Below are 17,903 nucleotides of genomic sequence, written 5' to 3'. Positions count from 1 at the left end.
TATATATATATATATATATATATATATATATATATATATATATATATATATATATATATTTACACAGCAAAGTGTTTACTTCGAAATGTGCTTCTTATCATTAAGAGGGAAATCAAGATTATTTGCAACGTCATCATTATTTTCAACATTATGGATTTTCACCTGGGTTGACTTTCAGCAAACCTGGAATTAATATTATGTAGGTAATACTATTTTGTATGGCATACAACACTTATATTTACTGTAAATGGTGGCAACATCGTCATGAAAAATAAAAGAGAATATAGACTGGTTAACGTGGCTCCAGTGAGGTATTACCACGCGTCACACACATGAAGCAAGATCTTTTTTTGTTTATCACTGATAAGTAATTGAGTGAGCCACTGACGCCACATATACACTGCCTCCCACTACTGCCACTGATCAGCTGATTCGTCAGGTAAATGTCAAAGCTGGAGTTTAAGGATTATATAACAGGTAATACTTGTAAGTTTAGTACTGTTATTAATTTGACTGATTTTAGTAAGCAAGTCTGTTTTTATTTTTAAGTCTTGTACATAACATAATTTTTTAACGTTTACGATTGTTTATGTAGTAAATTATGTATAATTTAATTTAAAATAAGCTAGTAAAGTCAAGCTATGTGGCTAATGGTTTCCCATTTTTTTTACAGTACTGTTCAAGGACCCCAATGAAAATAAGTTACTCGACAATTTTGGGGGGGTGGGTTATTCTAAGTAATTTTCACATATGTTCCTGTGTAAGACTTATAATCATCCAAAATTGTACCTAAACAAACTTAAGGTATATCAGTCTTACTGTCATATATGCAAGTAAGTTATCATTTTTGTTCTAACAAAATAAAAGCTTTATTTCTCATAAACATAGGCAGAAGTTACAGTAACACTGCATTTGGTTAGTTATGATACAAATAAAATCTGATACAATTAATGTTTAAAAGAATGCCATCTATGCAAAGCATTTCTGGCAAACTAATCCTAACACTTACATACTTCTTAATATAATTCTGTCATATAAGCATTATGCAACGGTACAGCATGAGTAACTTATTTCACTTTTAATTAACTTATAATTCATATTTTCTATAGCGGTATCTGGCTAAAAACCATAACTGACATACTACATTATGATTACTTAACCTAGAAAATATCTGTGTATGATAATAGCTAATTTACCTATATGGTAATGTATTTGTTTTTATTAGCATGTACTCTATGGTCATTAGTGATGCCTTATATTGTTTTTGACAGCTCTACTATCCACTTGGTTGGATGGAAGAGTAGCATGTCTGTCTTAAGATTAGTGGATGGAGGATCAAGCCTCCACCACTCCTTGTGCTGAATGGCTCACACAGGTTTAGCACATCACATATTGTGAAAACAGCACTGTAATTTACTATATGTACACCCAATACCCATACTTTATGGTTACTGCTTGAGATTCTTTGTAAAAGGCACTGCAGTTTAAATTTTTAGCTATTCAGAATAGACAAAAGTAAAGTGGCTTGGTTTGAGTGTTTTCTGTTGGCTCTCCTGGAGAAAGTCTGAACAACCTAGCTGTTGCTGCACGTGGCTTGCATGCCCTGGTCTACCCACATATCCATTACAGTATAATGGGGACCAAAGTGCTATCCTTGGTCAACAAAAATACCAGCCTGATAGTGGCTGAAGTGCTATCCTTGACCATTGAGCAACAGGATGATCTCTTAATTTTTGTCATTATGTTATTCAACATGGCAATGACCAAAAAAACCTATTGAGCAAATGAGCTCTCACTCTTTAATGACAGTAACAAATGGTGTACAAAGTACTGGATATTGATGCAGCATCCTTACAATTGCAAGCCTATGGCTATACCAACTTTAAAGACAGACAAATGAAGTAACATAAAACTTAATTATGATAATTCACTACAAGACAGCTTGATAAAGCATTCTTTGAGTGAAACATTTGTAATTAAGGCTTATGCTCTTTCCTTACTCTTTGTCATCTACTTGTTGACTAGTACTCCTACTGATTCTGACTTAACCACAGAGTGGCAAAGTTGGTATACTATGAATTCATGGCTTTGTAGTAAGCAAATGAAATGAAATTGTCTATTTCCTTGCAAAGCTTACAATATGTGGTTTATATACTGTAAAATATTAATTACAAAGAAAGCCACTATCATGCCTAGACATTGCTCCATTGTTTTCTACACACAAAGCAAAGTGTCTCATCATATCATGTCCTTCAAGGGGGAGGGTTACCTTGAATTAGTGAAGGGCTCTTGAGCAAATTTATTCTCTCATTTTCTTAGGTAAAACTTAATTATCTCACACCTCAAGTGGGATTTTTTTTGTTTACATATTGGTGGTTTCTGTAATATGACTGCTGGTCTATGTATATGAGCAAATTATGGATATTGATTGTAGAATGTGACTCATGGGCTTTGAATTGTTTTAATTCTCTACATTGTAAAAAATGCTTTTTGTAATATGAAAACAAATTGCTCACATTAGTAGCAATCTGGTTTTGGTAGTATGTATGTCACACTTGTTTAATTTGGCTGGGCTATCCTTGGATATAAATACATAATTTGTCTTTAATGTTTGCCTATAAAATTTATGTGCAGTATTCAGACCATTGTAATAATTTATATGGTAATATTTTCCTGACAATAATTTGTAGATTTTCTAAGTAAAGTTTATCTTATACTTGTAGTAGGAACTTATGATAGCAATAAACTGGTACTGATAGCAGCATAGGAGTTCTTACAGTTTGTCATATAAAAGTCACATACCACAAACTAGATAATAGAGTATATTTTTTGTCTCTGAGATTTGTTTCAGCCTTCTAAATATTTATTCTACTGTCATAAGTCAAGGTCAGAAGATTTTGAATGAAGGCTTTGTAGGTTTAGTAATATTAGGATCTGTACTTCTAAAATCATAGCTAGTTCTGCTTACTGATTTTTGTTGCATAAATGGTTTCAGATACAATAGTTATTCAATACCACATTGATTCAGTAGAGAAGAGCTTGAGAGGTAAAGTTGATATATGTATTATTCAAGGGAAAAGTTTAGTTACTGGCCTTACCCATCCAGATACTGCCCAATGGCATGTCATGAAAAAAATTGCTAGGGTAGGCAAATAACATTTAAGGTTATTTTGATAAGTTGTGGCATGAATAGTATTAAATATTTTTGTTAATTGATTCATAGGCACTGTATTTTCCACCTCCAGGAATCAAGTCTAGCTAACCAGTTTCCCAGAATCCCTTCATAAAAACTACTTACCTCCTCTTAATCCAATCTAACATACTCACACATGCCTGTTGAATGTTTAAGCTCCGAGCACTCAAAACCTGCTTTACCCCTTCTCTTCAGCCCTTCCTGGGACAACCCAGGAAGGGTTGTAGAGGGAAGGGGTTATATACGTACATCCTCATTGTTGTCCTCTTTTGCTCCATCCTCTATAAATGCTCAAGCTTCGCATTCCAAATTCTTTGCACAGTATTCACACCACTCATTGCTCTCAAACATGGCATTGTCACTGCCTCTAGCGTCCTCCTCACTGTAATTTTTGAAACTCATGCCACAGACCCATATAAGAGTACAGTGGACCCCCGCATAACGATCACCTCCGAATGCGACCAATTATGTAAGTGTATTTATGTAAGTGCGTTTGTACGTGTATGTTTGGGGGTCTGAAATGGACTAATCTACTTCACAATATTCCTTATGGGAACAAATTCGTTCAGTACTAGCACCTGAACATACTTCTGGAGTGAAAAAATATCGTTAACTGGGGGTCCACTGTATTTGTACAGTATATGCAAGTGCCTCAACTTACAATAATGTTTTCTTGAAAATTAAGTGTTAAGTTGATTGTTCAGTACAGTACTCAGAACACATTTTCCCATAACAAAAAATGCAAAATGGGGTTAGTGCCTTCCAGAGTCCTAATTTTTCTTTTAATTCCCAAAAGAATTTTTACCCAACCTTTTACCTTCAACATGCATTTTTTTAACTGCCTATACTGTACATAAATTCAGAGGGCATAGATTTCCTTTTCCATGGTACCTGGGTATCACTACCATTACTCTTTCACTGTTCAGTCATGATGTACTGCTGTTTTCTAAGAGAAATTCTCAAAAAATACAGCAAACACATGGAGGTGAGAGTACACAGCATGAGCAGAATGTTTACTTCTAACCACCAGCCAAAGCACCACCTTCTGCAAATGTTTTTCTGCCAGCTTAAGTAGTCCCCACTGTCGAAGGTATGTCACTTATTCATAGGATATTAATTAGGTCCAAAGTGCCAATGCCGCAAGTGCTAAACTTCGTAACTCGGAACCTCATAAATCGGGGCCCTACTGTACTGTGGTACATTCCCATTATTTTACCTCTTCAGATGCCACAGCACACCGCCTAACTTTTTTCCTTGCCTATCTTGTGGTTCACCTTGTATTTCATAGACACCTTTGCCACTGTGTGTTGTACATATACAGACTGTTAAATAATCTATAATGTAAGTAGCATTTTTGACTGTCTAGAACAGAAATACCTAATAGGTGTAAAAATTTTTTTATAATCCATTTTGTCTTACAGGATTTTATCAGCTTTAAAAGAAGTGTACAGGGTTAGCTGTTTATAATGGATGGTGGAAAGTAAAAGCTGGGAGATCAAATGACAGATGAGGGATTAGGCATACATAAGATTATCAGAAGTGGTGCAATGTACATGGCGAGGTCCAGGCATGCACACATAATAATTGAGTGTTTCACAGTTATATATGATAGTCCTATTTGGCTAGAGATTATACCCTTTATTTTTTATCACTTCTGTTCTTTTATTTACCAAAATAAAGGTCAGAATTTTAAATTTCACAAAATAATTAACTAAAAATGCATTGTGGTTTTAAAAAATTTCTATTTACACTTTTTAAAATTTGCTTCTGATGCTATAATATTTATAGTGATATACTGCATATTTTATAATTTATTACAGACTGTGTTTGCACTATCATTGGACATTATAAACACTGAGGTAAAATGGATATCTCAGAATTGGTACCTCTTAACAGTGAGAAGGAAATAACTAAGCAGTGGCTGGGAAAGCTTCTCTCACAAAAATTTTGCTCTTCAGTTACTCCTCTCTCATGGCAATGTGTGTTACCAACTGTATGTGAAGGATTTTTAAGTGATATTGCCTATGTAAGAGTGAGGTATAAAAGTGAATGTTTGGAAGAAGCAGAAATTCAACTAGTGTTCAAGTTTCTCCCTCAACTTGAAGCAAGAAGGAAGTTTATGTTGGATGGAGGCTTTGCAGAACGTGAAGTAAAATTCTATGAGATAACTAGAAACCCAGAATATCAGAGGATTTGCCTCAAGAGTGGAATGGTCTTGCCAATTCCTGAATGCTACTTCGCTACCTATGCACAGGACTGTGCAACCATCGTGATGAATAATTTGAAAGCTGAAAATCACAAAACAGTGATTATAAAAGAGGGCAGTACATTTGCTCAGACTAAAGCAGCACTCAAGGCTATTGCTTTTATACATGCCACTGGATACATTTTTTTGGCACACAATGCAGACAGAAAAAATCTTGGAGAAATTACTAAACCACTCGACACAGATGTTCTTGACCAGTTTTTCATTCCCAACCTTAAAACACTTGTGGAGATGTATGAAGGTACTCCAACTTCAGAGTCCTTTAAAGCTTTAATACCCGCAACCAAATCTATTTATAGTTACCCACTGAAGTATCCGCTTCTTAACACAATTATTCACGGGGATTTTTGGGCAGGCCAACTTCTATTTTCTGATGATGAAAGTAATGCCATAGTTATAGATTGGCAGTTTTGCAATATTGGTAACCCAGTTGGTGATATAATGTCCATGTTTTTTATGAGCAGTGATATTGAAGTTTTAGACAATCATTTAGAAGAGGTGCTAAAAGAATACTGGTTCATATTCACTAACGTTCTCAAAGCTAATGGAACTGAAGCTGGTATCACTTTTGAGCAACTAGTTGATAATGTAGAGGAACTCTGGGTATGTGGTTTCATTATTCTTGCATGCAGCATTCATGATTTCCTTCCTGGTGGAAACCTAACTCATGAAAGACTAAGAAGAGCCATTAAGTTTTTGGAGGATAGAGGAATGTTTACAAAGCTCATAGATGATATAAACTGTAAACATGGATAAATTTAGTACAGTATAGGTACAATATTTTAAATGGAAGAATGAGGATATGGTAGTTAAATCATACAGCATGCAACAAATTCAAAAACTAATATTCTGATGCGAGCGTGAATAGAAACCTATAAAATGTTTTATGTCTTTAGGTTCTCCTTATGAGCATGTAAAATGGCAGGTAAAGCTTACTAGCTTCTATGTAAGGCCTGCTCTGAAACGGGCAAGAGGTCAATTAAACTTATGACCAATTGACAATTAATGTCTCTTAGACATTAAATTGCAATATAAATAGACAGTGGTTGAGGCTATTTCATTTATACCATAAAGTAATATATCCTTATCAGTCAGTAATCAAACATATGGAGAACTTTTTTATAGTTTGAAGTGTAGTATGCTAAAAGTACATATTTACATGGCAGGTTCATAAAAATTGCTAGCACCTTTTGTTAATAGATATTAGATTTTAAGTACTGGCAGTAAGATAAAAAAAAAGTACAATGTATATACAGCTGAGTTACTCCAGAAATGTGACTGTAATTGCTTACAGCATTATGAAACAGTCTAATATTATGGATGGTTATATTGTATACTAAAGGAACTGAGAAGCAATCTTTATGTTTCAAAGCTTTAAGACTCCAGTTAGAGGAAATATTGCTGGTATTATATAAAATATTTACGTTGAGACCTTTTACATCATTTTAAATAATGTATTAATGTAAAACATGCAGTGCAGTAACATAATTGACGATGTAGAGCAGAAGCACAAAATAAGGAAACAGATAATAGTTGTATCATATATCAAGCCAAATCGCTGTGACTGCCTCTAAACCCACATACAGTACAAATATTTTCAATCATACCTCAGTAACAAACAACAGTATATAGCCATAAATGGCACCTCTTTTTAGTACACAATGAATTTAGTGTCCCTGAAGGTAGCATTCTAGGTCCAGATCAATGATATGCCCACTGCCATTCAAGATCTCAAACCTATACTGTTTGATGTTGATGCAGTTTTTATATTATCAGGCCAAGACTTATTGCAATACATTACAGTCACAGCACAATCTTTATTTCAATATAATATACATGGGAATTACAATGAATAATTTAACAGTTTGCTTGTGCACAGATTTAGTCCAATCTTTTATGTTCAAAGTTATGTCATCACCCACTCAAAGGCAGTTATCAGAATCATCACATTAAAGTTTTTAAGCTACCACTGTAAATGTGAATGCTGTTCATACATACTACTGTTCACTCTATAGTTTTAGAACTGCACTGTAATGCTGATGCTGACCTGAAATATTTCTTGGAAATTTGTAACACAAAACATAGGCTTACACACTAGAAATACCGTTAAATAGGCTACAATACTTTTTTTTATGTCTTTTGTTAGTTTGAACAATTACAGAAATTCTATGCCAATTGAAGGATTAAAATGTAGAATAAGTATCTGATGAATAAAAAAATTGTAACATACTGTACTTGAGGAATTCAAATCAAACCTAAAATAAATATGTACTGTTTCTTTAAATACATAGTTGAATCGTGAAATTTATGGAATTAACCAAAATGAATTTCTTCAACTATAATTTTTTTTTTTTTATAAAGTTACAGCGTTACATTCTACTGCTATCTTGTTAATACACCATGTATCCTTTGTCTTTAATCCTGCCCCTGATTTTAAATTTATTAACTATAGTTTAATCACATCATTATTATTAGTGTTGCCTTTTATTCCTCTCTTGAAACAGGTTACAGTGTATCATGATTTTTATCCTGCCCATTCCACTATTAATTTTGATTCATACATAAATAATATTACCAACAAATTATTTTTTTTCTTGTGAGTTGTGACCAGTGTTACACATGTTTCTTACCTGTCAATATGACTCACGAAATCATAATGACACGATTGCAAACAAACCATACCACAGGCGGGGATAGAACCGGCGATCAGAGACTCTCTGATCGCTGGTTCTATCCCCGCCCGTGGTATGGTTTACCTGTCAATACTTTAACAGCTTAAACTGCTTTATAACCATGTATTTTATAGCATTGTGTTAATGTTAGTTTAAGTCTGCTCGAAATGCTGTGTATAAATGGGTTTCTTTACTATCTCCTGCTAAGACAGGGTGACCCAAAGAAGAAAACAGCCATCGTTCATTCAGTAGCTGTACTCGCTTATTTGTGGTTGCAACGATTGAGGCTCAGCTCCTGGCCATGCTGTTTTGCCTTAAGTGTGCTGACATCTTAATTCAGATTACCCTCCAATTGCAACATCCCCACAGATTTTATTATAATTATTATTATTATGGTATTATTATTATTAGTAGCAGTAGTATTAAATTTAAATTAGTATATGGACTAGTTGCCTGAAAAGGTTAGGGTGAAGGGATGAAAAGCAAGGCCTAGTTAGTGGTGTATTAGGCATGTAGTATATAACAATGATCCTAAACACTGATGCAATGTACATAGTGAGGTCGAGACATCCACACGATGTTCTAAAAAGTTTCACTTATAAATACTGAAGACTTTTAGGGCTAAACATCTTATCTAACAAAATAGTTGTTTGTTTATCATTTGCAAGGGTCATAATTTTTTTAGTTATTTAAACTGATGTCACCCTTGTTTCTGACATATGTATATTACACTAAGTAATATACCAATAAAGCAGTGACATCAGACTGTTGGGTTTATTTCTATTGAGAACCCTTTAGTCCTTTACCTAGGATGTAACCCCACACCAGTTGGCTAACACCCAGGTGTTAGCCAACTGGTGCTAGATGAACAGGGGCAACTGGTGTAAGTAATTATACCGAACATTTTTGGTCCTCCAGGGATCAGTGTGAGGCAGCTATCTTGCTGTTCAATTTTTTTAAAGTATTCATTAATTAATATATTACAATCTACTGCTTAACTGAAAATACCTGTTTACCTGTATCTGTTTACATGTACTTTTATATTTAATTATATTTTTATGCTATAGTATTTAATATTCTTATATTTAATATTCTTTTATGTTTAATATTCTTTTATATTTAATATTCTTATGCTATAGTATTTAATATTCTATTATATTTAATAAACTTATGCTATAGATGTGCAATTCAGTTTTGTACCCATTTACATGAATTGTTCTAATTCATTGCATTGAATAATTTGGCATAAATAGCAAAACTTTTCAACTGGGTATTTTGTGTCCACTTTTTAATTCGTCCTAGTACGTATATTATATTTTTTTGTTTGGTGTTAGATGTTATGTTTCATTACACTGGACTAAATAAATAAACCATATTAACGATTGAGCGGTAAAAAAGAAACACTTTCAACAATGAAATAATTATATTTTAAAGGTTGTCAGCAGGCGATAAATGACATGCCCATGCACTCTGCCCCAGGGCCAGACTCATGGAACTCTGTGTTCATCAAGAACTGCAAGAAGCCCCTATCACGAGCCTTTTCCATCCTATGGAGAGGGAGCATGGACACGGGGGTCGTCCCACAGTTACTAAAAACAAACAGACATAGCCCCACTCCACAAAGGGGGCAGTAAAGAAACAGCAAAGAACTACAGACCAATAGCACTAACATCCCATATCATAAAAATCTTTGAAAGGGTCCTAAGAAGCAAGATCACCACCCATCTAGAAACCCATCAGTTACACAACCCAGGGCAACATGGGTTTAGAACAGGTCGCTCTTGTCTGTCTCAACTATTGGATCACTACGACAAGGTCCTAAATGCACTAGAAGACAAAAAGAATGCAGATGTAATATATACAGACTTTGCAAAAGCCTTCGACAAGTGTGACCATGGCGTAATAGCGCACAAAATGCGTGCTAAAGGAATAACAGGAAAAGTCGGTCGATGGATCTATAATTTCCTCACTAACAGAACACAGAGAGTAGTCGTCAACAGAGTAAAGTCCGAGGCAGCTACGGTGAAAAGCTCTGTTCCACAAGGCACAGTACTCGCTCCCATCTTGTTCCTCATCCTCATATCCGACATAGACAAGGATGTCAGCCACAGCACCGTGTCTTCCTTTGCAGATGACACCCGAATCTGCATGACAGTGTCTTCCATTGCAGACACTGCAAAGCTCCAGGCGGACATCAACCAAATCTTTCAGTGGGCTGCAGAAAACAATATGAAGTTCAACGATGAGAAATTTCAGTTACTCAGATATGGTAAACATGAGGAAATTAAATCTTCATCAGAGTACAAAACAAATTCTGGCCACAAAATAGAGCGAAACACCAACGTCAAAGACCTGGGAGTGATCATGTCGGAGGATCTCACCTTCAAGGACCATAACATTGTATCAATCGCATCTGCTAGAAAAATGACAGGATGGATAATGAGAACCTTCAAAACTAGGGAGGCCAAGCCCATGATGACACTCTTCAGGTCACTTGTTCTATCTAGGCTGGAATATTGCTGCACACTAACAGCTCCTTTCAAGGCAGGTGAAATTGCCGACCTAGAAAATGTACAGAGAACTTTCACGGCGCGCATAACGGAGATAAAACACCTCAATTATTGGGAGCGCTTGAGGTTCCTAAACCTGTATTCCCTGGAACGCAGGAGGGAGAGATACATGATTATATACACCTGGAAAATCCTAGAGGGACTAGTACCGAACTTGCACATGAGAATCACTCACTACGAAAGCAAAAGACTTGGCAGACGATGCACCATCCCCCCAATGAAAAGCAGGGGTGTCACTAGCACGTTAAGAGACCATACAATAAGTGTCAGGGGCCCGAGACTGTTCAACTGCCTCCCAGCACACATAAGGGGGATTACCAACAGACCCCTGGCAGTCTTCAAGCTGGCACTGGACAAGCACCTAAAGTCAGTTCCGGATCAGCCGGGCTGTGGCTCGTACGTTGGTTTGCGTGCAGCCAGCAGCAACAGCCTGGTTGATCAGGCTCTGATCCACCGGGAGGCCTGGTCACGGACCGGGCCGCGGGGGCGTTGACCCCCGGAACTCTCTCCAGGTAAACTCCAGTGAAGACGAGTTTTTTGGATGCCTCTTTGACAGAGATCCTTGTTCTCATTATTTGCTGGAAACCTGACAAAGCTTCCCATTGTGGGTTGCTGTTATTAGATGACCATTCCATTTGTAGAATTACAGGATGATGTTTACCTGGAGAGAGTTCCGGAGGTCAATGCCCCCGTGGCCCGGTCTGTGACCAGGCCTCCTATTGGATCAGAGCCTGATCAACCAGGCTGTTGCTGCTGGCTGCATGCAAACCAACGTAAGAGCCACAGCCTGGCTGGTCAGGAATCGACTTTAGGTGCTTGTCTAGTGCCAGCTTGAAGACTGCCAGGGGTCTGTTGGTAATCCCCCTTATGTATGCTGGGAGGCAGTTGAACAGTCTCGGGCCCCTGACACTTATTGTATGGTCTCTTAACGTGCTAGTGACACCCCTGAGTGATTTTCGTGTGCAAGTTCGGTACTAGTCCCTCTAGGATTTTCCAGGTGTATGTAATCATGTATCTCTCCCGCCTGCGTTCCAGGGAATACAGTTTTAGGAACCTCAAGCGCTCCAAGTAATTGAGGTGTTTTATCTCCGTTATGCGCGCCGTGAAGGTTCTCTGTACATTTTCAAGGTCAGCAATTTCACCTGCCTTGAAAGGTGCTGTTAGTGTGCAGCAATATTCCAGCCTAGATAGAACAAGTGACCTGAGGAGTGTCATCATGGGCTTGGCATCCCTAGTTTTGAAGGTTCTCATTATCCATCCTGTCATTTTTCTAGCAGATGCGATTGATACAATGTTATGGTCCTTGGAGGTGAGATCCTCCGACATGATCACTCCCAGGTCTTTGACGTTGGTGTTTCGCTCTATTTTGTGGCCAGAATTTGTTTTGTACTCTGATGAAGATTTAATTTCCTCGTGTTTACCATATCTGAGTAATTGAAATTTCTCATCGTTGAACTTCATATTGTTTTCTGCAGCCCACTGAAAGATTTGGTTGATGTTCGCCTGGAGCCTTGCAGTGTCTGCAATGGAAGACACTGTCATGCAGGTTCGGGTGTCATCTGCAAAGGAAGACAGGGTGCTGTGGCTGACATCCTTGTCTATGTCGGATATGAGGATGAGGAAAAAGATGGGAGCGAGTACTGTGCCTTGTGGAACAGAGCTTTTCACCGTAGCTGCCTCGGACTTTACTCTGTTGACGACTACTCTCTGTGTTCTGTTAGTGAGGAAATTATAGATCCATCGACCGACTTTTCCTGTTATTCCTTTAGCACGCATTTTGTGCGCTATTACGCCATGGTCACACTTGTCGAAGGCTTTTGCAAAATCTGTATATATTACATCTGCATTCTTTTTGTCTTCTAGTGCATTTAGGACCTTGTCGTAGTGATCCAATAGTTGAGACAGACAGGAGCGACCTGTTCTAAACCCATGTTGCCCTGGGTTGTGTAACTGATGGGTTTCTAGATGGGTGGTGATCTTGCTTCTTAGGACCCTTTCAAAGATTTTTATGATATGGGATGTTAGTGCTATCGGTCTGTAGTTCTTTGCTGTTGCTTTACTGCCCCCTTTATGGAGTGGGGCTATGTCTGTTGTATCTACAAATATCATAGGAAATACGAATAAAAAACTAAACCACACCAATCACGTGATTGTATTTTTTTTGTTGTTGTTGAAAACTCAATTAAAGATTACATGTATGTTTCTGGTTTCATTAAAATGCATACTTATGGGTCTGATGTTTCCAAAAGTCAACGGAGATAAAGGTATGTGGGAAGAAACTTACATTACAGTATCGTACAAATTTAAAGAAGCACAGTGAACTCAGTACATATTATACTACCATGTCTTGACGTAGACATTTGTTTCCCTTAAATTGTGCAGCATTAATACCGTTTGACATATATGCACAATGCATAAATATGTACAAATGTACATACACATACTGTGCTTGCACTAAAGGAGGGGTTTGTGATATTTGCTGTTTAGTGACGTCTAAACTGTGTATATATACATAGATACTATGTATATATGTATGACTCGATCCCTGCGAGTACAATTAGGCGAGTACATATGCTTATATGCATACAATTGTAAGTGTACATGCATACATCGCCCTGCATTATTCTTTTTGCCTTCACTGAGGTAGTGGGGGCTGAACTAAAAGAATACGGGTATTATTTCCCTGATCTCAGTCACCGAAACACATTGTTATGTAATATGCACACTGCATTCAACTTAATGTTGGCAGCCCTGAGCACTAAAACAAGTCTACTGCCCTACATTATCAAAATTAATACCTATGTTAAAATGACTGCCAAGTTAAATTTATCATGGTTAAAGATCATAATTAACGTATGAGCTGTTAATGTAGTTAAGGATTAGAGTAAATGGCTGTGTATGATAAGTACTTGTAAGTTGTTGCTGGCTACTGCTGGCATCTCCACCTAGTGATGGCTGGCCAGGACGATGTCTGCTGTCAGTCTGCTCTTGACCTTCGTGTAGTGAGTGAGGCTGCGAGGTAAATACTGCGTTACTCTATTAATCGTTTGATAGCAATTGCAGTTCTGTTGTGTAAAATTTAATAGCAAGCCATTATGAAACATTACATTTTTGTCTCTTCCATTTTTTTTCCTAAGACCTCTTTTATTTCTTAAGTTTTCGCCATTGTGTCAAACATTTCCTCTCCCCCTCCCATTATTCCTGTCTTGAACATTTTCTTATTTTCTCTCAAAATGTGATTCATCCTCCCCTCTTTTATTTCCTCCTTTCTCTTATTTTAATTTCTCGCTTTTCTATTTCTTTACTCTCATTTCTCCCTCCCATCAATTTTTCCTCGTTTAGTTATATCTATTTCTCCCTCTTCCATTTTTATTCTCATTTCTTCGTCTTCCATTTTCCTCCCATTTTTTCTCGTCTTTTCCACTGTTGCTCTCATTTCTTCCCCCTCAAGGAAGGTTCCTTGATGTTGGTGAGGGGCTCTTGATTTAGGGAATTGGATCTGTGCTCCAGTTCCCCGAATTAAGCCTGAATGCCTTCCACATCCCCCCCCCAGGCGCTGTATAATCCTCCGGGTTTAGCGCTTCCCCCTTGATTATAATAATAATCTCATTTCTTCCTCTTATCATGGTTCCCCATTTCTCCCCTCAAGGGAGGTTCCTGGATGCTGGTGAGGGGCTCTAGATCTAGGGAATTGGACCTGTGCTCCAGTTCCCTGAATACGTTCCACATCCCCCGACAGGCTCTGTATAATCCTACAGGTTTAGCGCTTTCCCCTTGATTATAATAATTCCCCATTTCTCTCAATGCTCTTCCTCTTATCCCTCGCATGCAGCGCTGAATAATGTATGGGTCTGGTGCCCGTCAATTAGAGGTTCTCGATCTAAAGAATTAGATCTCTCCTCCCCTTCTTTGGCTCGAACCTAATTATCTCCCATTCCCCAATTGCTGTATGATCCCCTATGGGTTTAGCGCTTCCTTAGATATACTCTATTTTTTGTCTCCCATACATCTCTCCGCCATCTTCATTTCTCTCCCATCTCCCTTTCCCTACACTGCTATTTCCCCGACTTGTTACTGATTTTCTCTTCCCCTCTGCCATTCTTCACTTTTATACTCTCCACATCTCCCTGTATTTTCCTTCTCCGATTTAGTCTCACTTTTTCACAATAATTATTTCTCCACCTGTTTTTCTTAAGTAATAGAGATAGCGAAATCTCGTTCAGACCTTTAGGTACTAAATAAATCTGATGACACTCATTTAGAACTATCAGAAGGAAAAAGCAATTCAGTAATACGAGATAACATGAAACTCTGAGGAAAGAGGTGCAACACAAATGTGGGTGAACGTCTTTATACCGCTATAGAACACAAGAACAGATTGTCTTAAGGATTTTAACTGAAAAACTGTTCGGTCGTCGAAGAACTGGTTGGGCAAGTAAACCTCAACTTCGATATTCAACTAGATAACATTTTAATTAAAGAGTTCATTATTTGCAGTGCAGTAGCTGGCTATCAGACTGTGGTCACTGGACTCAAGGGGTGGGGGGTTACCTTGATGCTGATGAGGGGTCCTTGATTCAAGGAATTGGATCTATCCTCCATTGAACTTGAGCGCCTCCCATTCCTCAGTCGTTATATGACTGAATTTAGCCTCTTTCTCCGATTTAAAATTCACTTATACTTTTCCCCATTTCATGTTCTTTTTTCCATTTCTCACCCTATCTCGGTTCTCTTTTTACCCTTTCCGTCTCGTCCCTCTTTCCCATTTCCTCTCGCTCTCCATTTCTTGCGCCCACCTTACTGAGTGAATAAGCTGGAGGAGGCCACTGGTTCAGTGACTTGTAGAAGGCTTTGTTATCGGTTTTGGGGAAAAAAAAATTTTTTTGATGCTGTAACGTAAGGTTCGCCTTTTTCTCTCAAGCTCCATGTAACAGAAAAAAATCTTTATACCGTCAATGCGTTTGGAGCTGCCTGGTTAATCTGGATCACATTCTGTGAAGATGACCATGGATGACCAGAACTTTCCTATAAATTTTTTCTTGCTGGATTATCTGTATATTTGATAACATGGGACATTATTCTGCTCTTGATCCAGGTAATTATAGCTGTGTGTTCCTTCTTTGGATTGACCCTATTGCATCCCATTCCTCAGGCACTATATAACCCATACGAGTTAGGCGCTTCCCATGTACATAATGATAATATTACCTCCCTTTCAGGATGCAGACCATGACTACTTGCAACTAATCTAATGTATCAGTTGTGACTCCTATTCTTTGCAAGGAAAGTGTTTGTACACCAGTGAATGCCTCCTGATCTAGGGAATCGGAGCTACCTTTTACTTCCTCTGCCCTTCAAGGATGTCTTGATCCAAAGAATTCGAATTACGCTCATTTTCCTTGGATTGAATCTGATTACCCCCACTCCAATAGGCGCTATGACCTCTATTGGTTTAGCGTGTCTCGTTAAATATTTTAATTACTTCCTCTGTGGCTGTATAGCCCTTGTGGCTTACCGCTTCTTTTTTGATTATAATAATAATAATACTTCCTCTGTGATCTGTATGACCTTCGTGAGTTTAGCGCTTAGTTTTGATTATAATAACTTCATCAGTGATGCTGGGGAGGGCTCTTGATCAAAGGAATTGAACTTTCCCTTCCCTTCACTGGACTGTACCTGAATTCCTCCAGTTCCCCTAGGAGCTGCGGGGTTAGTGTTCCCCACGAATGTATTAATAATTCATGGTATGCCTTTATTCAGTTTTTTTCCAGCCAGCGGTTGTCAGAGTGGAGTTTACCTGGAGAGAGTTCCGGGGGTCAACGCCCCCGCGGCCCGGTCTGTGACCAGGCCTCCTGGTGGATCAGAGCCTGATCAACCAGGCTGTTGCTGCTGGCTGCACGCAAACCAACGTACGAGCCACAGCCCGGCTGATCAGGAACTGACTTTAGGTACTTGTCCAGTGCCAGCTTGACAAGCACCTAAAGTCAGTTCCTGATCAGCCGGGCTGTGGCTCGTACATTGGTTTGCGTGCAGCCAGCAGCAACAGCCTGGTTGATCAGGCTCTGATCCACCAGGAGGCCTGGTCACAGACCGGGCCGCGGGGGCGTTGACCCCCGGAACTCTCTCCAGGTAAACTCCACTCTGACAACCGCTGGCTGGAAGGGGGTAGAGAGCCTTCTGTTTTAATTTCATCTATCCGGAGAGGAACCATAATTTAATAGCATTATCAAGCAGATGCTCTCGTCAAAAATAGTTTCCATATAAGTAAGGCGTGCAACATTGTAGTTTATTGTCGACAATAAAGATACCTAATTGTTTCTCACGTGTATCCTATTCTACATGTAGGTATTGTGTACCAGCAATATAAAAAAAAAAGCTATCGTAATTTTTTTTTCTGCATGTTCACACAAAAATGTCCTCATTCTAAGTTAATCCCTTCAAGGGAAAGTGCTTTGATGCCGATGAAGGGCTTTAGATCCAGGAAATTCGAGCGGGTATTTTCCGTGAATCAGACCTGATTACCTTTCATTCCCCAGGCGTATAAGCCATGCAGCTTAGCCCTTCTGTGGATAATAATTCCAGATCTCTGGTATTAAGCGCTTACATCAGGGCAGTCCGTGCATGCAGACGTTAGGGTTTAGTGAGACATTACGAATATAAACAAGTGGCTCTCCTGAAGCTGCTCATCTCCCTCCTACCACAACTAAGATAAGATAGCCTTCATCTTCTGTAGTCGGCGCTACACCTGAAGGTTAGCTGAGTCACCTGGAGGAGCAGCAGCAGGAGGTGGTGAGGGAGGAATGGGCAGACACTCTCACAGACAGATCCTGGTGTTCGCCTTCATCACTTACACCATCCTCACCCTCACCACAGACATCTTCGACCACAGCCATCCCAAGAAGAACATCTTCAAGCTCGAGAAGCTGGTGAGTGTTCTTATTGTTTGTAAACGCATTTATTGAGAAGCTTTTGAGCTCTTGTTTGTTAGCGCTTTTATTAAGCTGGTGAGTTCTTATTGTTTATTTGTTAACGTTTTTATTGAGACGCTGATAAATGTTCTTGATGTTTATTAGTTATATTATTGAGAAGCTAATGAGTTCTTCTTGATGTTTTTGTTAGTTTTATTGAGAAGCTGGTGAGTGTTCTTGTGTTTATTAATACTATTATTGGGAAGCTGCTGAGTATTCCTGTTATGCTTTCCG

General features: G+C 38.3%; 2 protein-coding genes across 9 annotated transcripts in view; both read left to right on the top strand.

Moving 5' to 3' along the window:
- The first annotated feature begins 223 nt into the window (after positions 1-223).
- On the top strand, positions 224-9,311 carry LOC128696085 (uncharacterized). 6 transcript variants are annotated; one of them, XM_053787145.2, is made up of 4 exons: positions 224-477; positions 674-833; positions 4,166-4,283; positions 5,014-9,311. In XM_053787145.2, exon 4 carries the CDS (start codon positions 5,058-5,060, stop codon positions 6,213-6,215), a length of 1,158 nt encoding a protein of 385 aa, XP_053643120.1. In that variant the 5' UTR covers positions 224-477; positions 674-833; positions 4,166-4,283; positions 5,014-5,057; the 3' UTR covers positions 6,216-9,311. The 6 variants fall into 6 exon arrangements, with proteins under 6 accessions (XP_053643120.1, XP_053643122.1, XP_053643121.1 ...); XM_053787147.2 differs by lacking the exon at positions 674-833; XM_053787143.2 differs by lacking the exon at positions 4,166-4,283 and having other exon boundaries at positions 227-439.
- A 4,322-nt stretch (positions 9,312-13,633) lies between these two features.
- The window catches only part of LOC128696025 (carbohydrate sulfotransferase 11), a 51,012-nt gene continuing 46,742 nt past the window's right edge, over positions 13,634-17,903 (top strand). Inside the window, exons 1-2 of one of the 3 annotated variants that reach the window (XM_070094978.1) lie at positions 13,634-13,720; positions 17,435-17,627. In XM_070094978.1, the coding sequence (XP_069951079.1) occupies positions 17,502-17,627 (126 nt within the window). In that variant the 5' untranslated portion in view covers positions 13,634-13,720; positions 17,435-17,501. Of the gene's footprint in view, positions 13,721-17,283; positions 17,628-17,903 lie in introns of all 3 variants that reach the window. The other 2 variants (XM_070094979.1, XM_070094977.1) reach the window with 2 other exon arrangements.

The sequence above is a fragment of the Cherax quadricarinatus genome, chromosome 48 (genome assembly GCF_038502225.1).
Source record: "Cherax quadricarinatus isolate ZL_2023a chromosome 48, ASM3850222v1, whole genome shotgun sequence".
Classification (NCBI taxonomy): domain Eukaryota; kingdom Metazoa; phylum Arthropoda; class Malacostraca; order Decapoda; family Parastacidae; genus Cherax; species Cherax quadricarinatus.
The sequence above is the reverse complement of the archived record's forward strand: the minus strand, read 5'-3'. Positions and strand labels throughout refer to the sequence as shown.

Excerpts from the sequence above, each read along its gene's own strand:
- LOC128696085 (XM_053787146.2), top strand. The coding sequence starts at position 5,058 with ATGGATATCTCAGAATTGGTACCTCTTAACAGTGAGAAGGAAATAACT.